We start from the raw sequence: 24,444 nt of genomic DNA on the forward strand, positions 1-24,444 counted from the left end.
GAAGTGACCACTGCCAGATTTGGCAGCCCACTGCCAGAACCAAGAGGAAGTAGATGACAAGCACCACTATATCTGTGGTGGCCAGGGTGGTGGGGGAAGGGGAAATGACGGGATGCTCGGTGGAAGCCATGAGGAGTTTCTCAGGTGTGTGTCACTTCAAGACAACAGACAGTAGATAATTGCTCTCATCTACACACTTTGACAAACACAGTCAATGTAATGATATGAAGATGTAACTTTATGTCTTCACTGATTATACATCATCTGGCCTGTTTTTGCATGTTAATGCTTTTCCAAGAATCACAGAGATATACTGGGTATAAGTTACAGAGAAATGGCAAATGTTTCCCTATGGAGTGTAAATCTAAAATGTTACCTTCTTAGAAACAGACAGAGGTCTTTAACTTAGTAAAAGGTCAATTAAAAGAGGACAGTAGGGTCTCCAGTGAATGAACCCAGAAGTTTCTCTCAGTAGCGTAGAGATGATCGCTCTCCGATCAACGGGATCAAACTCCACTCACCTTCATGTAACACTTCACACTGGTTAAAATGTAAGGGCGTTTTATTATCAAAACAATTATGACACCAGAACAATGTTGCAGCATCGCTTATACAGAGTTACTCAGTAGAAGCAGCAACATTTATTATACATGATACATTACAAAAGAACAAACCAACAAAAATAAATGAACAATAGTAAAATTCCTTTACTGCCCTGTAAGTGTTCATAACTTTAGTAGTTTGTGTATTTTTTGCATTTACAGTATCAACGCCAGATATTAATTTGTCTTATATGGCACTTTTAAGTTCAAGTTGTTCAATTTTTTCTTTGGGCCATCATCCCATCCATGATGAGAGCATGAAAATAGCCTTTAACATTGTGAAACAGCCTAAAAATAAAACAATTAAAAACAGCAAGTAAAATACAAAGCATATAAATAATAATAATAATAATAATAACTGACAGCTAGGAAATGTGCTATGATCACATACATACATTTTCTGTTTTCATATTACAAGCCCCTGGTTGTGATTAAAAAAAAAAAATTTAACATGATGAATATTACTATATAAATATAAGATTTTTACATCTGGAAAAACAGCCAACACTTTGATAAAGACTGAATCATATGTGTGAGTTATTATATTTTTTTTAAACGATTTTTACATTCAAATAGTTTAATACAAATATATTCCATATAATCCTTTAAACATTCATTATAACTCAGTGCAATGAACAGAATGATACTGGAAACACATGATTTGATATGGTAACAAGGAATTAAAGCAGCACAAAAGTTAATTATAATTTAATATTTAAAAATACCAAATGCATATAGTGAAGTCATAATCTAGCTCATTGTTTTTCATAGCCAGTAAAGCAATAATATAAGAGCTAACTGCATCTCTTGTACAATAATATATCTCTATCTATGCAGTTTTTCATCAACAATTTATAATATATTGCACTTAAACATTCTGCTTATGAGGAATGACTTTTTATCATTTAAGACATTAATTCATCAAAATATGTGTTTACAGTACAATGACCAACTGACAACTCCAAGCCAGGTTCTTTATTAAATACATTTAAGCAGAATTAAGACACACTGTTAAAAGCACTTTTCCTAAACAACAACTTTATTAAAATATCAAGTCAGTCAAGATCTGATACCCACAGTCCTGATTACATTTTACATTAAATATCTTATCTAACTGCACTTATGATTTACAGAATCCACTACCCCAACTTTTGGTTCCATTCCTGGTTTTTAAGTGCCAAGAGCAATCACACAGTCCATCCTGTAAAGAACGTCCTAGACCAAATCTGCTCAAATGTTTTAAAGCGATTTCTAATCTTTCCCTCACATTTTGCTCTGAAGCTTTCCTGTCCAGTCTGTGCCTGAGAGTTCAGCTTTGTAACTTCCCAGGACTTGCCATAACTTACACATGTCCTTGAATTACCATAAGGCTATTACTAAGTTTAGACTGGACAGGTATAGGAGTGGACAGTATGTAAGAGAACATTTATGCACTGTAAGTCTGTATTGTACGAGTATGTTTGCCTCATGTTGGGAGGTTTCTTCACCAGGCTACAGGAGAGGTCGTGCGAGGGCTCCTGGGGCTGCGTGGAGGGTTTTCTGTAGTCTGGATATCACTCAAAGCCCTCTAAACACAACAGCATGCAACAAACATATTGAAATACATATATGATACCTTAAAAATGCATATAAACCTCATGGCATTCTTAAAAATGTAAGGGTTTTCATAACAATGCAATTGAAAAACCTTTTGGGTTTCTCAAAGAAACCTTCAGTGAAAAGAAAATATGCTGAAAATGTACTCACCCTTAGGCTATTCAAGAAGAAATGTGGATAGAATCATCAGCATTACATCACTTGCTCACCAGTGGATGCTCTGCAGTGAATGGAATGGATTTTTTGGTCAGAAGTGACGGTTTAAGGTTAAAACACCGAAGGATTTGTTTCTTACAAACATGCATCTTTTCGCATCACAAGATGTTAACTGATGGACGAGTCATGCCAGTTACTTGTGGATTATTGTGATGTTGTTTGGACTGTTGTTCTGACGGCACCCATTCACTGCAGAGCATCCATTGGTGAGCAAGTGATGAAATGCTAAATCTGATGAAGAAACAAACTCATTTACATATTGGATGACCTGAGGGTGAGTAACCATTAAAAAAATTAATGAACCTTTTTCCACTATAAAGAACCTTTTGTGCATTGAAGAGGTTCTATGGATGTTAAAGGTTCTTCGTGGAAACACTGATGCCAATAAAGAACCTTTAATTTGAAGAGTGTACACAGCATATATCATCAAGTCGAATAGTTTTCATTATTAAATTAACAAAAATTAAATATCAGCCAGTATTCCAAAAATATCAGTTGTACATCTATTCAACAAAGAATTTCACGTCTTTCGTTTCTTTTGATTTATCAGTGCATTCAATGTTGTACTTTGTAAGAGACATTGCTTATGTCTGTTAACTTGTCGTGTTGCAAGTGAGCAGAATGTGAAGAAAAACAGCTCTCAAGAGAGCTGGGAAGGAAGAGTGACCTATTTTTGCCACCTGTCTGTGGTAAAAGCCTAAATACATCTTTTCTACTAGTTCACCTCATTTACTACATTTTCATGAAAATATCCATCAAGTCGACTAATACAAAACCTACCTCAAATTTAGCCATGAACTCTGCAAAGATACCAAAGAAACTCTCTGTGGTGGTGGCCTTTCCATCCTCACCGAAGAATGATGCGACTTTGCAGAACTCTTCCATTGCCCTCTGCTGCAGAGACTCCAGAGACTGCACTGCAGGGTGACTGTTTTCCAGAAACCCTTCATGCACATAGTTAAGGTGGTTTATGACATCAAGTATATTCAGTGGTTGAAATGTTTGTGACCCTGGACCACAAAACCAGTCACAAGTGTCATTTTTTTTTTTTAATTGGGATTTATACATCATCTGAAAGTTGAATAAATAATCTTGTATGGTTGTATGATGTATGGTTTGTTAGGATAGAACTGAGATACAACTATTTGAAAATCTAAGGATGCAAAAAAAAAAACTAACTAAAAAATCTAAATATTGAGAAAATCACCTTTAAAGTTGTCCAAATGATGTTCGTAGCAATGCATATTACTGGTCAAAAATTACGTTTTTATATATTTACGGTAGGATATTTACAAAATATCTTCATGGAACATGATCTTTTACTGATTTTTGGCATAAAAGAAAAATCAATTATTCTGACCCATACAATGCAATGTTGGCTATTGTTACAAATGGTTTTGTGCTCCAGGGTCACATATAATCTTGTCCTGATGGGTATCTGACCTGGATCTGCTTGGAAAAGTCTTATAGTTACAAATATGGCACAGTTAAATTTAGTAGAAGACATGCTAAGATCATATAGTCAGTTTTAATGTTTTGGTGGAAGGATACACTCATAACAATGGCAAATCGATCCTCAGCGGTGGCTGGCATCTTCTGGCAGGCTAAACGAATGTCCTGGATTGTGGCATGTAAGTCATTGAAGTCAGAAGTGATGTTTCTTTGATTCACTGTGGAGAACAAAGCAATGAAAAATATGAAAGAGATCTGATCTCTGCACAACTTTTTATGAAAACAAACTAAAAAAAAACATTAAATGGGAATACTGCTCCATGACTTGGACAAAACTTGATGAGAAGCACCATGGATTGTGTAAATTGGTGTTTAAATGAATCTATATTTGTATATATATAAAAAAAAAAATGTCTGGCCACTCAAGTAGATCTTCACCTTTGGCTGCTTGTGGCACCATCTCAAGCTCCTTCCTAAAGTCCAGAACTTCTGGAAAGTGCTGGCACAATGATTTCACCAGGATATGCAGAAATGTCGACTTTCCATCCACTGTTTTGGTGGTACTGAGTCAACCAGAAAAAATGTAGGATCACAGTTATATTATGTTAAAAATAAAAGCTATACATATAAAAAAATAAACTTTACACAAATAAACGATGAACCTCATGAACTCATCTGCAAAAGATCTATGCACAGCAATGAGGCTTACTTCAGTAAGAAAATTGATCTTAAATCCTGTTGTTTTATTGGTCTTGGGTTGGCCGTTGTTTAGATAATTCCCCATAGCCAGCACAAACTAGAAAAAAAATAAGGAAGTTAATATACATGCCATGATAAGAAGATCATATTTATCCAATGTGTGCACTGGCATGGTGTGTTTGAGTATGCATTATGAAAAGCCTGCCACGTCAACAATCTTTTATCCGTAAATGAATTTCGTTGTGTGCTTGTTTGCAAGACTGTATGATTATGTGTGCCTGGGTAGAAACTAAATGACTCGGTGGAAATGAAGGAATTATACCTCCAGAATCTTGGCCAGTTTTTTGCTGTTTTTGAGCTCCAGTGAAGCCTTAAAAACACAGTCGTAGGCCCCCCTCATCTCCTCTGTTTTCTCTTGCAACGCAGTCTTAAAATGCAGACTTTTCAAACGGGTCTTATACTCTGGCACTGATAGCATCTGCATAGACAAATGTATGCAATATACACAATATATGTACACAATATTAGAATAATATTAAAATTTAATTTAATAAAAACAAACAATATACATATAAATATTCATGATATTAGATTTTTTTTAATATTTTTTTTAATGTAAATGTAGGATATACTTTTTTGGATATATGAGTTTGCTTGGGTCGTCTCTGTACTGCTCGTATTGTCTAACCTCATCATCGTCTGGTGCATATAGGAGCAATTGTTTTATATGCGATGAGTCTAAACGTTCACTCGACATCGTCATCAGCACCTGGCGTAGCTCGCTTGGTGACAGCTTCAGATGGGCAATCAAGATTGCTTTAAAGATAGTAGAAGAGTCTTAATAACAAAGTGTACAAGGGCATGTGCTTATAAGATACAGTAATAGCTAAATGCTAAGAAGATTGTAGTCTAACAGCTGGGACAGTTAACGAAAGGATCATGCTATTATCAAGTCTGATTTAAAAACAAAAACAGCACTGTCACAGAGCAAGACAAAAAAAGAACACATGTATAATTTAATACTTGACTGGGATGCACACATAAACATCATCTAAACCAGGGGTGTCAAACTTAGCTCTGCAGCCCTGCAGAGTTTAGTTCCAACACACACACCCATCTAGTTTTCAAATAAGCCTGAAAGACCTGATTAGCTGGATCAGTTTGGTTTGGAGCTAAACTCTGCAGGCCTGTGGCCCTCCAGGAGAGTTTTACACCCCTGATCTAAACATTTACAAGTAAACTCCACCAAACTGAGCACAAATTACCATTTAAGATCCCATTACACTTATTGTGATGTATTTTTTTCCAAAAAAGGACATATAACTAGGAAAAAAATGTGAAGCATTGTTTTCTACTCACAAGCATTGTAAGCTTTCTTATGGGAGAGAATCTCCACCACATCTTTCTTCTTGAAAGTCTCCACCTGAGGTGAGGGCTCTGGAAGAGAAACTGAGACATGAATCGTAGTGTGAGTGAAAAAAACTTGGACTGGAAATCATTGTGTCAAATGATAAAAGGATAGTTAGGTCCTCCTGGGAAGTTCCTACATACGTTCAGCCTTGAAACACAGCACTCGTGACGTGAATCCCCTTTATGGAGTAAGAAATCCATTGAGTTTATAGCAATGATCACATCATAAACTTAATGACGTTCTTGAATCATTTGCACACTGGTCTGTTACTGTAGGGACATCAACTTTACAACTTCATACCCCTAAACATGACGCTGAACAAAACAAATTGTGATTCGTTGCTTTACATGTCTGTCGGATATCCTCTTGGGCAGTCCTTGGCCAACAAAAGCTGCTATGGAGTCCAGGCCTTCTGCCGTCAATATGAAGGTCTGGCTACGCAAGACTAATGGAGTAGTGCTTTCTGGCAAGATTTATCACCATTCTTCATCCAAAGTAAAAAAAAAAATACTTTGTACAGCCAATATTTGCAATTAAAACTTCATTATGACCAATAATATTTTGCTTTCACCATTATAAATAGACACACTGCAAGTCAGAAAGTCTGGTAAGAGGTTTCCTACTGCCAAATACAACATTGTGGTGGCGTTCATCTTTTTTGACATAACTTGAGAGCAGCCCCAGTCCCTAAAATATTAAAGGCATGACTTCCAAGACAATAATTTATTCTGGATATTTATGTACAGGGTTTAGATTAATAAAAATAAAAAAACCTTTATATTAAAGGTCATTGACCCAGGAGTTTAATTTCCAGCTTATAAGACCATTGAATCTTTCTCTATATCTTGTTTGTCTTCTATAAGATGTGCTATAAAGATGTTATCCCAAGGTGAGAGTTTCCCCCAACTTTCTTCTTGCTGCCCTTTAGTCTGAGCTAGATTTATGTAATGTGCAGGCTATTGTTATCTCAGTTGACTCATTCATAGCTGCCGTAGGCATCTTGGTGTCCTCTTTTACTATGGCTCTTCTTGTCTGAATACTCAGATTTGGAGGTCCGCCAGTTCTGGGCAGATTCACAGGTGTTGCTCATTTTATCACATTAAATTATGGACTTCATGGTGCTTTTAAGTATTAGAAGACACAGAAATTAAGTTTGATACACTTTACAAGCAACAAATGCCGACTACTACCTATGGACCACACTGTATCTCTCTCTTTGAAAAATATGAAAAGCAACTCCCTTCTCAGATCATCAACAGCTTTTTTGTTCTCCTAGAAATGAGTTATACATATAACTTTTCTCACATTTTACTCACCAGGGCTCTTTTGGGTTCCAAAATGAAGCTCCAAGTCTAGGTATTTCACCATGTCACTCAGCTTCTCATAATCAGAATCTTCTTCCAACTGCAGTGAGAAACCACATCTGTCCTTACATTCTTCATTCTAATGGACTGAGCCAATCTCATGACGATGGACATCCTGAAATGTTCCATCATCACAATGGACCAATATATGTCTAAAATGGCTTACTACTTTTTTTTCAAGGTCTCCTCCAACTATTACCAGAGATTTTAGCATTGTCAATTTGGCTTATGCGGTTGCATGTTTGAAATTGCAAATATAAGTGACTACGAGATTTAGATCTCCTTTGGCTAAAACTGGTGGAAAACATCATCAAGATTCATTGAGTCAGCCATTTAAGACACATGCATTTCACATAAAGATTCAGCTTATTAGGCTGAAACTTCGTACCTGTCCCCAAATGGTTCCCTCAGAATTTTCCACTTGTTCCCATCGTAGCCGTTTTACACTCATATGACTGGAGTCTGTTTGTTGTGGTGAAGCCTTTGGGAGCGGAGGAGGCATGCAAGGTGGGGGTAAAGGTGGAGGAGGAGGTGGCTCCACATTGGGCTCATCAGTGGGGTGGTGAGTTTGAGGTTGGGGTGTACTTGGTGGTTGCGTTTGGGACTGGGCCTCATGGTGGCTGTGATGGTGGTGACGATGTTCATGGTACATGGGTTGAGGGCTCTGTCTGGCCTGTGTAATGGGGGGAATCTGTGGGGTTGAGCGATGCTGTTGCTGCTGCTGAATCTGCTGCTGATTCTGCTGTTGCTGAAGCTGTTGCTGCTGCTGAACCTGCTGTTGAAGCTGTTGCTGCTGTTGAAGCTGTTGCTGCTGCTGCAGTTGTTGTTGCTGCTGGATATGCTGAAGCTGCTGTTGTGAAGTATGAGGCTGGAAGGTTGACAGAATCTGTTGGGTCTGGTGAGGTTTGTGAGGCTGGTGGATCTGGTGGTACTGAGGAGCTGACTGGATTGGCTGAACCTGGTGTATGTGTTCAATCTGGTGAATGTGGCGGGTTGGCAGAGGAGCTTGGTGCATCTGGTGGTGGTACTGTTGCTGAGATGGTTGAATAGCTTGAGAAACTGCTTGAGCCATGTGTGCCCGGTACATTTGTCTGTCCACCCTCTCCAGTCTTTCGATTCGCTCCATATGCTCCATGCATTCCAAACGCTGGATCTGCTCCAATCGGTCAAGTCTATCCATGGAGCTTGAGAGGTGAGCCTGATGACTCTGATGCATCTGATAAGCATGGTGTACTTGTTGATCTGGATGCAAGGGCTGGGGCTGCATGCCATAGATATGCCTATCCGAGCATTCCTTTCTTTCAATCCTATCAAGCCTATCCATGGAGCTAGATAATTGAGTCTGAATAGTCTGGTTTGAGTGGTGACTTTGGTGCACTTTAATAGACTGAGATTGGTGAATTGGTTTATTTTGATGGATTGGAAGCATCTGGTGATCCTGTTGCACCTGGTGGTGTTGGTGAACCTGGTGAGCTGGATGAACCTGATGGTGCATCTCGTAGATTGCATGACTGGGGATGGGTGACTGGTTTATTTCTGGAGAGGGCATAGGGGGCAGAGACTGATGCATCTGCTGCTGAGATTGCTGAGGGTGGCTGGCTGTTGGTTGAACTGGAAGCGAGTGGTGCTCCTGAAGGACTTGGTGCTGCATCATCGGCTCATCACGTGTGGGCAACACCCTGTGAATGGATTGTCTTTTTGGAGGTGGGTTAGCTCTTGGCGGAGGCGGTGGAGGAGGTCCAGGGTGGCGACGGAAGGTCAGCTGTCGGGGTGCATGGTCAGGGGTGAATCGAGCAGGGGGAGGGGGGTCATTAAATTGGACTGGGGGAGGCGGAGGAGGAGTCATAGGGGGTGGAGGAATGTGCTCTAAGCTAGAGGAGTAGGTAAGAGAGCTTGCATCCTCACTGCTACTATGTACTTCACTTGGACTGCTTAGCTCAGGAGGCATGTACGGACCCTCTTCCTCCTCCTCCTCCTCCTCCTCTTCCTCCTCTACCTCGTCTTCCTCATTCTGGAATGTCATCTGGACAATATCCTGGTGTTATTTAGAAGTAAAATATACAAATAGCATTGAGTTTTTGCAATAGACCAATGAAGATTAGCCATTTATCTTGTATCAAATATGAAGTCAGTTAACTATTCTAATATACAAACCTCTTCATAGTCATTCTCTGGTGACAGGAAGTCATCCACAGATAACTGCTGTCCCAGCTGCTCGCTCAGAGCCTCCATGAACAAATCTGTGTCAGGGGTACGAGGTGGACGTGAGAAGGTGTAGCGCTTCTTCCGAATGGGTGGACTAGGTGGGTAGTCCGGAGGAGAGGGTGGAGAGAGAGGTGGGCTGTCTAAACTGATGTACGGGTTGGACTCAGCACTGGTTTGAGAGGGAAGACCTGGAGGGTAGCAGGGGTACTGTGGACTCAGTGGAGGCTCCTGTATCCAAGAGTCAGGCTGTGGAGGTGGTGGTGGAGGTGGGGGTACAGGCTGTGCTGAAGCAGATTTGCGGCTACCTGAGAGATGAAAATAGAAAAGCAAAGGTTAAAAAGATAAAAGACTCTGCCTCAGATGAAATTCCTACCTATTACTCAAAGAAATGTCAAGGATTTTCTAGAATTCATAATAAAAAACTTAGAAGCACATTGACTGTACCAGAAGTGGCCCGAACAGATGGAGAGGAAGAGTATGCCCTGACGGACTGTGAGGAAGCATGCGGGAAGACGTCTACGTTAACCAGAGTTTCAGGAGCTGGAGGAGGTCGACTCTTCAGGGATTTGGATCTCTTCCCGGCATAGACATTCTCCAGCTCAGCATACAGAGCTGACAGCTAGATAGAGCATAGGGACAAGGTTGTTAATATAAAAACAGTGCACTTACTCAAGCATTTCAATGTTTGTGAACCTGTAAAATCAAAGAAGAGTGCTCACATTAGTCAGATTGTTGGGTGTCTCTGGTAAGGATGTTCCATCCCCTGATTGTCTCTCTCCAGGAGTCAGTCTCATAGGTGCCACCTCCACTGGCTCAGTGCAAATCCCTCATGAAGTAAAAAAATAGCCCATCAACTCTCATTTCAATTTGCTAAGAAAGCTGCAGTTTTTAATGATGGTACATAAGGTCCCACTTCCTACATTGCTGTTTTCATGATACATAATACTAGGTGTGAAAGTTGACACAATTTTATTACGTACATAGGTAGCTAAATGTGTATGCCAATGTATGCCTGCATGCCAGTGGTTGTTAAACTGGAGTCTGCAGACTTCCAGGTGCTAGGTGGCTGGTGGAAAATGAGAATTTTGCAAAATGTATGAGGACTGCTGTAGTTAAAATGTTTAACAGTCATTTTTTTTAAATACACTTCATGAGGCTAGTCAGACACTATGAGATTACCACTTTTTTGACTATAGGCAGCCCTAGTTTTATAACAGTAAGTTATCAATGGCATCAAAAAATTGAAAACCTCTGTTGTTCGTTATAATGTGTAATACAACAGTGTTTGAAGACAGCTTACCCATGCCCAAGTGAGTGCCTATAACCAGATCATCTGAGCTGCGTCCCCTCACACTGCTCCTGTAGGTGGTTCCTGTCACCTTCATGGAGCTGCTGCGCCTATGAGGCTCATGGGCTGGAGGTTCAGGATCTGCTGATGGACACTACCAATAATAAATACATGCATGCATACCTTGTATGTACTTATACTCTATACAGATTGAAGGGCTCACGTGTAACTTTATAGCCAAGGAATCGGGAGATCTTGTTCTGGCAGTGTTCCTGCTCCTCGTAGGTCAGCAGCTGGTAAATGAACTGCCAAATCACCTGTTTTGCTGGGGTATCCAACACAGGGAAGACATCCACAATCAAAGTGTCTACGTTTCTAATGGCACAGGAAAAAAATGAATCAAATCAGGTTTCACACAAAGTTCAGGAATGTTCTCAGAGAATCAATGGAGACATTTCTATCTTTTCTATCATTTCTATCTAGAATACTCTTTCTTTCTTTCACTAAAATATATTATGGGTATGTCCTTCACCTGTGCTGGAAGAAGGCCTCCAGGGCCTTGCAGATGGTGTATCTCTCTTGGAGTGTGAGAAGGTGCTCAAGCTGCTGGCTGAAGGTGCGACCCTGTACGCGGATACTGGGAGGCAAGATCTCGGCGATCCACTGAAGGGAGCTAAGCACAGGAGCACGGGAGCGTGGAGAAACCTCCACCAGTTCAGGTTCGGTCATGGTGAAGGCCGGCGGGCCGTCTTCAACCACCAGACTGGGCATTGCCCCACTCCCCTGCAGCATGGACACCACCTTTTCATGTGAACAGCTCCTGAGGGGATGCACAAAAATACAAAGTTTACACAGTGTTGACTTGAGCCGGGCGCACACTGTGCGATTTTTAATAGTCCTTCACGATTAATGCTTGCCAGACTGTACGAACATGATGATAATGTCACACTGTGGGATCTCAGTTGTCATTATTGTCAGAATGTACAACAGTCAAGACGCGTTAAAAACAGATGCACACAAGAAAACTTTTCCAGATTTTTACCTTATCAACCCATACATGTTCAGTGACTGTGAGCTACATTACACATGGGGCTGTAATGTCGGCTATCATGAAAAGTATATGAACAACAGCAATACCAACATATTTATGAAGAATAGTGTAAGCAGCACTACACACCCACATGAAAACAGAGGCACATATCATGGCAAAGGCAACATATCATAAGAATTCCGTGAGCGGAGGAGACCACCAGAGTTTATGGCAGTTAGAAGAAATCTCTAGCATTAATTTGATAATGGCTTGTCTTGAAAAACAAAGACAGTTTGACATTCGTCCCAGGAGAAGTCACACTGCAGGAGGTAAAATTTGATCACAATGGCCATTAATTGGCTCTCAGAAAACATGTCAAACCAGTGATCAAAAACTTTTGATTATAGGAATCTTTTATGATTTTCCAAATTTGTCTCAGACGACCAAATCGAGGCCAAAAATCGTACAGTGTGCACTGGGCTTAATAAGATAATGAGCATGAAGAACCCATATGCATAATAAAAGTGTTGCTTGCTTTAGACATTATTTCAGTCCCACATTAGGATAAAAGCAATGTATTCCAATGCGACCCAAGCCTCACCTCATGTCCAACCCATTGAGAAACAGGATGCGATCTCCAGGTTTGAGACCCGCCTTCTCAGCAGGGCTGCCTGCAGGGCAATGGCAACAAACCAAGCAGAAAGTCACTACTGACAGCAGATCATATGGGCTCCAACTGAGATTAAGCGGTTTTCATGAAATGCCCTTTGAAATAACGTGAGATATATAAGCCAAGATGCTGAAGAAGCTTGGGTGTTTGTCACTTCCTGCCCAAGAATGGATGTCCCTTTTTGGCTTTTGAGGGCTGGATGTGGGAAAAGTGTGAATCTAAAAGGATTTGTGCTAGATAAAAACAGAGCTCTACCACCTGTGCCCCTCTGACTCAGCCTGTGGAGAGTCTTCTGTTGTTTCTCTCTCTCTCTCTCTCTCTCTCTCTCTCTCTCATCTCCTGCTGTTCTTGCACATTGCCAGTTTCTGCCGCCTAACTTCTTAATGGGTGCCATGAGTCAGAAATAACAGAACTTTCATGATTTTAGCATTCACGTCATCTGCTTCAGTTACATGGCTGATAATTCATTCCCCTTCACTTGTTTCATGTCCAAAATATATTTTTTTCATCTTTCTAAAATAGCCTTGTTTCGTTGTGTTTGATGTCAACTAAAATAAATGCACCACAAGACACAAACACTTCCCTTATGAAAACAAAACTCAATAGTAAAGGGATAATATTGTAGAACAACAATCGAAATGAATGAATCCATCTTAATTAAATATTAAATGTTTCAACATTCAAATTAGACACTTAACTGACAACCATGACCATTTTGGTTCATTTCATACCTGGTATTACAGAGTCGATCCAGACTGGAGCATGGCCACGCAGAGTAAACCCGAAACTCTGGTTCCCTTTGTACACCCGCACTGTCCTAGTGAAACATGATAGTGACATCTTAAAAACAAGTGAATACAACCTATAGATGTCAAGCAGAATCTTTATATAATGTAGATTAACTAATATAATTTATTATTAAAATAATATTAATTTGATATTATTGGAAAATATCTATATGATATAGTTATAATACACATACACAGCCTCTCAGGCTTCTTTGATCATATTTACTAAGGGTATGAATAATTTTGAGCAAAACTGTATATATAGTATCCATACAAGCTAAAAATCTGAACAATGAAGGTTCTACATAATGTTACATAATCATACTACAAGAATGTACTTTTACTGAACAGTGACAAAATGTCTCAAACTCAAATGTCCGAAATTTTATACAATCAATACTGTTTGTTGTGTTCTTTATAGTTATTGTTAATTATAGTCAGACAAGCTCTGAATTTCTTCCCATGCAGTCATATGCTTAAAGAATATCTATGTGTATATTCTTCAGCAACTCTTCAGAGCAGTAAAACAACACGTTCAGTTTTCCTACATTATTAAAAAGAAACTACACCTGCATTCCTGGAGACATATCAGTAAGTGTCTATTATACTAATGATTGACAGGATTTCACATCCTCCCACCTTTTCCTATGTATGCATCGGACACAGGCTTAACAGAGAATTAATTCATGCTTCTGAAATACTGTACACAAGTCTAGTAACATTTAAAGCATAATAAAGGCTATAATGAGGAGGATGAATCTTGATGTGTCATATTTACGCTGTCACACATACACAGGTGCCAAAGAGCATGACTAAAAATATCATGAATTGTAAGTGTGAAATATTGCAGTGGCATAAAATCTACATCATTTACAGTCTACAGCAGCTGTGAAATTGGAAATCCAACAAGAAGGGATGAATTCATTTAAATCAATGCATCAGTCAATCAATTTATGTATCAATTTATCAATTGATCTATCCATCCATCACCTAGTACTATGATTATATGAATCTAATTAATTAACAAAAACAAATGAAAATAAAATAAAATATAGCTAAATAAAATAAAAGGGTAACGCTTTATTTTACAGTGTTCTTTTTACACGCTACATGTTCTTATAATAGTAATTACAGTAAAATATAAATAATTACATGCAGCTAACCCTGAATCATACCTTAACAGTGCGTTTTATGTTTCTTGTTAATTAATATTACTTAGCACTTGAATGTATAATTACACTGTAGCAGGGACACCTTAAAATAAAATGTAAGTAACAAAAGCATAAACAATACAAAAACATAAATAAAAGAAAAAATTTTATAAAATATGTATTGAAATCTTCTATCTGTCTGATTTATTGGAATATATAAAACTTGAGAATGTAGATGTCTACTAAAGACAATCGAAAACTCAAAATATTAACAAAAACACGAATTAGGAAATTATATAACATCAAAGGACAAAATAGGTAAGCAAAGGGTATAAATCACATCAGTAACAAATTCAGAAGGAAAAAAAACAGGCAAGAAAAGAGTGTAAATGTTCCCATTGTGACACTTCCACTGACCTGCGGGTAGAGAAGGAGCTGGAATGGCCTGCGATGAGTGAGGTGGTCTTGCGGAGACCACGGGCAGGAGGCATGACCACTTCCTCGTTGGCGGTCCGTGGCACAGAGCTGGCTCGAGTGGACACAGACAGCAGCCGTTCAGGGTGGTCTTCACTCCGGCTGCGCCGTAGCCGATTGTTCCTGTGCTCGCTGAAGCTTCGGCCCCTTAAGCGACTCATCAAACTCTGGGAGACCATCTCATCAAAGCGCTGCCTGTGCTTCTTAGGGATGAAGATCCTGACAAACATGGCACACACACAGCAGACGGAGTCACAGAGGAGAAACTGTTCAGGCGTGTGTGAACATACTCTCAAGCCTGCTGAGAGAAACACTGCATGGAGACACACACAGGCAAATGAAGGAGGAGGGACAGCTATGAGAAAGTCTGCTATAATTACACCGGATTACGGAGATGTGTGTGACCTGCTATGAAAGAAAAAAGAGCTCACGTGGTGCAATGAAGCGTTTGTTTTCTGTCCTGTGAAGAGGGGTGGGTATAAATATACTGTTTGATCAACTTCAAAAGCTAAGCAGGTGACTTCAGAAAGATGTCTGATGGGCATTTTTGAAGTCCTGAGAGGATGAATGATTAACGTGAAAGAGAGAGTGCTTTTTTAGCCCTTTGTGATATAATCCCTCTCTGAATTTTTCACTTTCACCATCCTTTAAAACCAAAGGTTACTAACCCAATATATGAGTGAAAATATGTCCTGAAGTATTAAATGTATCATATATCACCAAAACAGTATATATTTCCCACTAGACTATTCTGACTCATAAAATTTAAGATATGCCATAAAAAGGAATGAACCCATACATCATGAAGGACACTGTCGCAACACGAGGGGACGCACAGCCCAGAAGCAGCTCAAGAGCTTCAGTTCTGGGTTAATCTTCCAGCTGCAATCATCTCCAACACTGCTTCAGAGCCGCTTCTGCTTCAGGACACAAATCTTACTTTGGACAACAAATGGCGAGCCAACACGGTGCCAAAATTGTGTACTGTGCAAAAACAAAAGGTCCTTAAATGTAATGTAAATGTAATCACAAGAACTTCGTACTGAGGTGAAGCTTAGACCACAAACTGCAATTTTCACAATTGCAATTGTAAATACAAACAGCCATTCTATATGCAACTTATGCTGGATTTCCTGCATCTGAAGAGCTCAGGGCCCAACAACAGTACTGAGACATTACAATCCAAGAAAAACTAATACTAACTTAAAACCAATATTTTAAAGCTTATGAATCAAACGTGATCAAATCAAGAATGTATTCAAGTACTACTGTGCCATGGAAGTTTTACAAGTACATGTTCTCTTCAGTGAATTCACTCGCGAAAGTATCCCCTAAAAACTCCTAATTCGACTTAAATCCACATTTCATTCAAAGTTAACTTTTATTTAGTTCAGGATGCCCTCAATTAGAAGGAGGTCACAGGAAATCTAAAATTAACCCCGTGTCAGAGAGGGGAGGGAACACAGATCAAGGACACACTTTTTAAAATGAATGAAGGTGGGAATGAAGAACCATTCAACAATAAAAGATGTCCATTAACACATGTAATTGATCTCTAAGCCTATTTAGTATCTCTGAATGCCTCTGCTCGCATTAACAAAGCCTGCCATGCATTTACAAACTGACTAACATTCTCTTAACAATCTTAAATTACATAAAATTAAGGAAAATTCCTTATTAAAGAAGGCAAGCTTGACGACCAGGCCAAATGGGGAGTTGATATGATTTTAAAATAAAGTGGCAACAACAAATGGAAAGTCTAAATGTGTTTTCTATTTGCTCTGTATCTATGAAGTCTAATATTGCGTGAAACTGCATAAATTCTAAAGACTTACAATTTCTCTAAAAATTTGATTAAACCTCAATTTCTGAACCTAGTTTCTTTGTTGATCCTAGAAGATTTTTCTTACCGAAAAGGCTTGGAGAAACCTCTGTCACGCCCCATCTCTTCTTTAAATTAAGATACGTCTCAAACAAAATGATGAGATGTTCTTGATCTTAGTGCAGGAGTCTTCATAAAGCTGGAATAACCATTCAGCGAGTAGAAGAGGATAATCGGAAAAGCCATTATCTCCAGTATCCAGATGAGGAGATGCCAACTTGAGGAGCGATGACGTTGCTTGGATGAAGTTCACATCATCATTGAGTCAACTTTGGCAAGGTCGCCCACATCTCCATGCTTCATTGCCTTGGGGAGTTTAATGTTAAAAAGTAGTGTACATCCAGAAACTTAGACCAGATGCTTTCAACTGCAGATGAGAGGCAAAGTTGCAGCTGCTTCAGATGTGAAGAGAGAGCATAGAATGAAAGAGTGGAGCAGGAACAGAGAGAGAGTGAGAAAATAGAAAGCGTCCCACTGGAAATCTAAGGCAGGTCAGCATGACTTCCTCAATCCAATCCATATAATTGTGCATGAGTTAGAGGATCCTCAAGTATCCAAGTTCAAGACACGAAGACAAAAGTAGAGTTTGCACAGCCGATACCAACCAGATAAAGCTGTAGTTTAATGCAAAATCTGAAGCAACAAAGAAACAATTCCCTCAAAATTCTAAGCAAGGTCCCACAGTCTTCTTAGCTGCTTTGTAGCTCAGCAGGAAATTCGCAACTTTAAAGCGAGAAAGTTGTTGTGTGGATTTTGTGCAAACTTCTGGTGCGTCACGGAGCTAAGAGAGGTTTATTATAAAAAGTAGGCTGCTTAAAAATAGGGAGGTTCCATGGGGAGAACTAGGCAAATTTTTGCCGGGACTAAGCGCAGCACACAAGCTGGTCAGTACTGGAGTGGACTGAAGGACTGTGAAAATGCAGTGGTTCATGCCAAATGCTAGTGATACTGTTGCAGCTAGAAAGGTTATGCTCTCACTGTGATGCATTCAGTCTACATGTGTCTGCTATGGAAGCTTGTTTCTGCCATGGCATAAGATAATGAAAAATGGTAATTGCGACTTTTTAATTATCATTTTTTTTCCCGTTTCAATTCTACATTCAGAATTGCAAGATAAAAACTTGCATTTCCTAGGAAAAAAAGTCAGGAAAAATGGTAATTGCGACTTTTTAATTTTCATTTTTTTCCCTCGCGAGAGATAAACTCACAGTTGGGAAAAAAAGTCTGAATTGTGAGATAAAAACTGGCAATACTTTCTTTTATTTTTTTATTGGCAACAAAAGTCAGAATTTTAAGATGTTAACTTGGAATTGTAAGAAAAAGTCAGAATTCTGATTCGATATCTTACAATTATTACATTATTTCCCCTCAGAATCTCCCAATTCTAAATTTATATCTGACAATTGAGACCTTTTCTCCCAATTACGAATTGTGAGATATCAACTTGCAGTTCTGAGGTTACATCTTGTAATTCCGAATTGCTAGAATGGTCTGAATTGTAAAATAAAAATTCGCAATTACCTTTTTTATGTTTAATCTGTTGCAAAATAAAAAAAACCCCTCAAAAACAGAAAAGTCATAATTGCAAGACGTAAACTCAGATTTAGATATAAACTCAAAAAATAAAAAATATAAAAATGTTAAAATTTATAGCTCACAATTCTGAATTGCGAGAAAAAAAACTGTGCAAGATAAAACGTCGCAATTACTTTTCAAATATTTTATCCTGTGGCAGAAACAGGCTTCCACAGTCTGAACTACTTTTTCGCTCAATTTCAAGTCAAATCTGATCAATATTCAAAAATAGTACCATCATCAATAGTTTTTTAGCGCTTAAACCTGACATAAAGAATTCTGAAACTATGCAACACACATCTCATTAAAAAGCAACTTGCCTCTGAACAATGGAAAATGACAGAAAAATCGAAGCTTTGTGCAAGTACAAAAAACATTTCTTACTTGCTAAAGAAGGCGTTCATGGTTCCCGATAATACAAGGAGATAGGCTATCAAGGGTTAATCAGAACAAGCTGATGAAAAGTGTGAATCTAGGTATCTGGAGCATGCTGTTCTTCTTCATAATTCACCCCTCATGGCGGTAAGGGTGATTTAAAATTGGTCCCATTTTCAGAGTTTCCAAGTATCTAACTTTAAAAAAATTACATGCATATTTGATAAACACTTGAGGAAACAATATTTTATCCAGTAAACCTCGCGGGCATGATTCCTCACTGGTAGCGAAGGGGCGGTTGCTGTTAAAACTGCTCCGTCAGTGTAACTGAACACATTTCTGCTATGAGACGCATCAAATTCTCCTGACAAAGACCCTCATCAGCGAGTTATTACAGTGAGAGAGAACCCACACATGCAAACCTATAAGAGGGAGATACTGCTTATTTAGTATATTTTCACAAAATAGAATAATTTAAATCTAATAATAAATTAATAAGTAAAAATCAAGAAATAATCTAACAATATTAAAATCTAATATAATATTTCAATCTGTAATCTAATTGTTAATGACTAAAATGAATAATTAAATACCTCATATGATAGTTTTAATAAAAGTGATTGATGAAAAATATGCAAAGAATGTTTGTAGTTTAAGTTTTAAGCATATTAAAAAGATAAAAATGACAAATATGATTAAAGAGTTCTGGTAACACTTTATTATAAGGTCCAGTTCCCACTATTAACAAACCTATAACAACAACTTTTCCCTCAAACTCCTAATTTGCTGCATATTATAGTTAGTAAGGTAGTTGTTAAGTTTAGGTATTGGGTAGGATTAGGAATGTAGAATATGGTCATTTAGAATGTGTTTTATAATGACTAATAAACAACCAATATGTTAATTATAGATATGCTAATAAATAAACTGGCGGGTCGTATAACTGGATTCATGAAAGCTCATTGGTACCTGATGCTGTCAATCAGCTGCTGATGTTCCTCGGTGAGCAGTATTTCTGGAAGTGTAGACGCCAGACCTTCAACATCCCTCTCATTTGCATACTGCTTCAGCAAATCAAACAGCCTCTCTTTAACCTCAGGCTCCTCCCCTAAAATCTCCTCAACCTATAAAAATTCAGAACAGACCCTTTTAACTTCACCAACACTGGTGAAGAATATATGCTATTGTGTGATGTTTAGTCCAAACTAACTTTTTGAGGTTCAAGTAACAATTTTTGTTAACACTTTAGTTTAGGGCCAATTCTCATTATTAATTAGTTGCTTATTAACATGCATTTTACTAGCATATTGGCTATTTCTTAGTACTTATAAAGCACATATTAATGCCTTATACTGTATAACCATATTTAAATCCTACCCCATACCTAAACTTAACAACTTACTATTAATAAGCAGCAAATTAGGAAAAATTTAAAGAGGCAAAGTTAATAGTTTGTGACTAGTGAGAATTGGTCTCCAAACTAAAGTGTGAGCCCGTTTTTCCATGCCCCTTGAGACTGACCTTCTTGTTGAACTCCAGAGCTTTATGTTTGCGGTCCTGCCTCACCATGTCTCTGCTCTGATACGTCTCTTTCATGCTGCTGCTGGTGCGTTTCTGCCAGCGGTTCATCCTCAGCACACCCAGACGCAGCGTACGTCCCTGAGAGGCCTTGATCATGGCCGCCGCCGTCTCGTGCTGTTTCACTGGAATCCCATTCACCTCCATCACATAGTCACCTGCTCGCAGTCCACTCCGGCCGGCTGGAGAGTTGAGCATGCAGTCCTCCACCAGCAGGGGACTGTCTCCCACTATAGTAAAGCCAAAACGACCATCAGGCCCCGGGGCAATGTCCATCTGTGGTGGTAAAGTGGTTAAGGGTGAGTGACATTGGTTTGCACTACAGAAGCAAAGGAACATTAGGAGAGATCTGAAGTCTCTTTTACAAAACAAAGGCACCTTATATATAATTGTATTATTTAAATGATTATTTTAGATATTTACACCAGTTTAAAAGTGTATTTATCAAGAGGCATTTATCATGTTACAAAATATTTCTATTTGAAATAAGTACTGCTCTTTCAAGCTATCTATTCATCAAAGAATCCTAAAAAAAAAAAAAAGTTAGATATATATATAGTATATATATATATCTATAGATATATATATATATATATATATATATATATATATATACATATATATATACATATAATATTATATATATATATATATATATATATATATATATATATATATATATATGTCTATAAAGTGTAATTACTCCATGCAAATATATCTTTAAAAACAAGAAGCACAACCATTTTCAACACTGAAAATAAAAAATAAATCAGTATATCAGAATGATTTCTGAAGGATCATGTGACACTGAAGACTGGAGAAATGATGCTGAAAATTCAGCTGTGCATCACAGGAATCAATTATATTTTAATATATATTCAAATAGAAAATCACAGGGAAACAAATTCTGTGCATTTATTATATGCATAATATATAATACATTTTAAAATCTATGCAAATATAAAACAATTAAACGAAATAATTATATTTTAAATTGCAATATTTTACAATGTTACTATTTTTAATGTATTTGTAATCAAATTAAGCAGAATAAGAGACTTCTTTCAAAAGAAATTCTTACCTCACGCCTCAAACCTTCATTTTTTCTTTTTCTTTAGAAAAAAATTAGATTAAAAATGAATGTGTTGCAATGCAAATACTTTTTTATGGCAACTTTATTTATATATAGAGAGAGAGGTGATATGGGACAATTGTTAAGAACTCTGTGTTAAAATAGCTTTTTTATTTAGTAATCAACCAATTTCCCACATGAACTGCTTTTTTTTTTTATCTTGAATTAGGTCAAATGAAATTGAATTTAAGTCTGTTTTGTTATTAAACAGTACAAATGGCATGTCAGTGAAGAAAAACTGGCCTGTTCAATTCTAGACACAACGCCGATGCTGGGCGGCACAGTCTTGAGGGTCTGAGCCAGAGCAATGAGAGCTTTAGTGCTGAGGGATGAGACGTCCTGCCCGTCGATCTCCAGAACCTGGTCACCTGGCTGCAGTCCGGCCATGTAAGCGCTGCTGCCCTCCACCACAGAGAGGATGTAACTGGGTCCATCTCCACCCAGCTTAAAGCCAAAGTCCTCTGGCCAACCCTGGTTATTTGCTGGAAGGCCCAGTTCTGGAAAAAGTCAATACATGAGAGATAAGAGGCAAGGAGAAAAAGAGAGATTTGAGAATCAACTTTCATTAGCATTACATTTTATTTAGTATTTCTAAAATAAAATTGATTTAAGTTATGTACTTGTATGCATGTATGCATGTATGTATGTATGTATGTTCACAACATAGTGAACAATATATCTGATGGAAAATAAATAAATAAATAAATATATAAAAGAAATGTCCACTCCAAAAGACATCAATCCAATTTATAATTTGATTCTATATAATTTTTTTTTTAATTAAAATAAAATATTACATTTAAACAAAAATCTTCACCTTTGCATTTATTTTAGAGGACAGTACAGTTGAGTTTCAGCACTTCATCACATAACCTACTGCAGTGCTGTAAGCTGCTGTTGCAATTTAATTTGTGACCTAATAACAGATGAAAAAAAAAAAAACTCAAAATAGTTAAACAATTACTTTACGCACCAATATTCAGTGGGAAATCTCTCAGCACGTTAGGGTTCGGGTCTGTGGAATTGAGGAAACATTCATTTGTTTATGTACATGTCTGCATTAAGTTACCATATAATGTAACGTAAAAATATATAAACATCTAAACTGTCTAATAAAATATATGTACTTAACTAAGATAACCGTTTTTCTCAGTTCCCACCTCACAGAGCTCCGTGTTCTGCATTGTGAACTTACAGAAATCTTTGGAGGCACTGCGGGATCCCGATCGGCTTTGGCGAAGGGAGAAACGGCTCTTCTGGCTCTTCAGAAATCTTCTCATCATGGTTTCTGAGTCTTCTGTGTGGAAGTCAAGCTGTAAGAGGTCACCTCAGGTCAGCACCTCCTCACCCTCCTCAACAAGTCACTGCTCCGTTATTAACAAAAGGCAATCAATCCGGCAGGTTTAGCCTCCATGGAGGATCCTATCAGTCCAGTGTAGATTAGGAGAGCGTGGTCAGCTTCTCTGCAGCCGTGGCTCTACATCTCCACTAAGTTGGTCCAGTCCAAACCCTCTTGCAGAGCGCTGAGCAGAAATCTGGGACAAGCTAGCTGGGTCTTTTAATGATTCTTTTGCAAGAAAAAGGTACAGTGAAGCCCCATTTTTCTATAAATACCTCCCTCTCCCTCTACTTCTCTCTCTCTCTCTCTCTCTGTGATGCTGGTGGATTGGGCCCTCTCTCAGGGCTGAGGAGTGACCCAGAAACTGCCTGTCAGAGCAGCAAAGGACGGTGCTCCGATTACAGATCCTCAGAGATGCTGTGGTACAGTTAGATGTAGTCTGGTACATTTAACTCCAATTCCACTTCTAAGAATCTGATTCGCTATCATTCTTCCAACTGTTCCCTATTCAAGCCCAGAATACCAGGAATGGTTAACCTCCAACTCTATAATTATAGGTATGATTTAATATGATATTAATAGCATTTGCAGCATGACGTCAAAAAGTAATGAGGAGATCTGTGACGCTCAGGGCTGGTAGTCATAAGGTTGCTGGTTTGACCTCTGCAAAGAAAGAGCAACCTACTTGTGACCTTATGTAAGTAAATAAAATACAAAGTACTTCTCTGTAAGTCAATATACTTCAAGTAACTTTGAAAAAAGGGCACATCTCCCAAAACATGTATAAAAAAAAATAAATAAACATGTTTTGGTCACAAAAGAAAACATCAAATTTAAATAAAACAAAAATATAAATAAAACAAATTTAAAAAGTAAAACAAAACTATTTTGAATACAAAAATACAAAAAATACATGTATATAACATTTAAATAAAACAAATGTAAAAAGTAAAAAAATACAAACAAAATTAAAAAAGTACAAAGTAAACAAAAAAAAAGTACATTTCAAACAACAACAAAAAAAATTGTAAAATTAAACTAAATAAAACAACACAATAAAAATAAAAAGCTACATTTTAATAAATTTTAAATACAAAATAAAAAGCAATTATATAAAATTTAATAAACATGAAACAAATAACAAAACTAAAAATTAACAGTAAAATGAAACTATTAAACAAACAAACAAAAAACTTTAAAATAAATAATTGTATTTTTTTTTTTTTTACAAGAAATTGTGCTTAATTGTCAAAATAAATAAAAAATGGTCCTCATTATTGATACAAACTTTTTTTTTTTTTGATTTTGGGGATATAATGGGGTTATAATGCTTTTTCTGGCTGTAATAAAGAGTTAACTATGCAAAAACAAAACATTGTCTTAAAAAAGGCATTGGATACTACAAGATGATTCTTGATAATCATATTTAATATCACTCTGAACCTTGTCAAACCAGAGGGTACAGTTTTTTAATGGATCATTTGCAAGCCAGGTCAGAGATTCAATTATAGCAGAAAATAACAGAAACATGTGATTATATATGGGCATATGTGACGGCCTGAAGGGGCAAAGCACTCCAGCATGTGCGCTGATGAGCTGATGGGAGGGAGAACAGAT

At 37.8% G+C, this 24,444-nt stretch overlaps 1 protein-coding gene across 1 annotated transcript; it reads right to left on the minus strand.

The window, feature by feature from the left end:
- Nucleotides 1–544: 544 nt before the first annotated feature.
- On the minus strand, nt 545–23,345 carry LOC109055913 (delphilin-like). The gene is made up of 24 exons (XM_042720824.1): nt 22,684–23,345; nt 22,462–22,503; nt 21,732–21,985; nt 20,300–20,632; nt 19,748–19,902; nt 14,890–15,165; nt 13,265–13,350; nt 12,465–12,534; nt 11,366–11,653; nt 11,057–11,208; nt 10,846–10,977; nt 10,265–10,371; nt 9,990–10,164; nt 9,495–9,850; nt 7,729–9,375; nt 7,293–7,380; nt 5,925–6,014; nt 5,190–5,381; nt 4,888–5,048; nt 4,577–4,662; nt 4,305–4,435; nt 3,966–4,084; nt 3,195–3,359; nt 545–2,169 (listed from the first exon to the last, which is right to left on the minus strand). Exons 1-24 carry the CDS (start codon nt 22,769–22,771, stop codon nt 2,086–2,088), a joined length of 5,277 nt encoding a protein of 1,758 aa, XP_042576758.1. The 5' UTR covers nt 22,772–23,345; the 3' UTR covers nt 545–2,085.
- Between the last annotated feature and the right edge of the window lie 1,099 nt (nt 23,346–24,444).

This window comes from Cyprinus carpio, chromosome B3 (genome assembly GCF_018340385.1).
Source record: "Cyprinus carpio isolate SPL01 chromosome B3, ASM1834038v1, whole genome shotgun sequence".
Taxonomy (NCBI): domain Eukaryota; kingdom Metazoa; phylum Chordata; class Actinopteri; order Cypriniformes; family Cyprinidae; genus Cyprinus; species Cyprinus carpio.

Bases quoted from the DNA above. Each gene is read 5' to 3' on its own strand.
- LOC109055913 (XM_042720824.1), bottom strand. From the start codon at position 22,771: ATGATGAGAAGATTTCTGAAGAGCCAGAAGAGCCGTTTCTCCCTTCGC. The intron at 11,654-12,464 runs GTGAGGCTTGGG...GCATCCCCTCAG, and splicing joins CTCAATGGGTTGGACATGAG to GAGCTGTTCACATGAAAAGG. The intron at 5,382-5,924 runs GTGAGTAGAAAA...CTATCTTTAAAG, and splicing joins TAAGAAAGCTTACAATGCTT to CAATCTTGATTGCCCATCTG.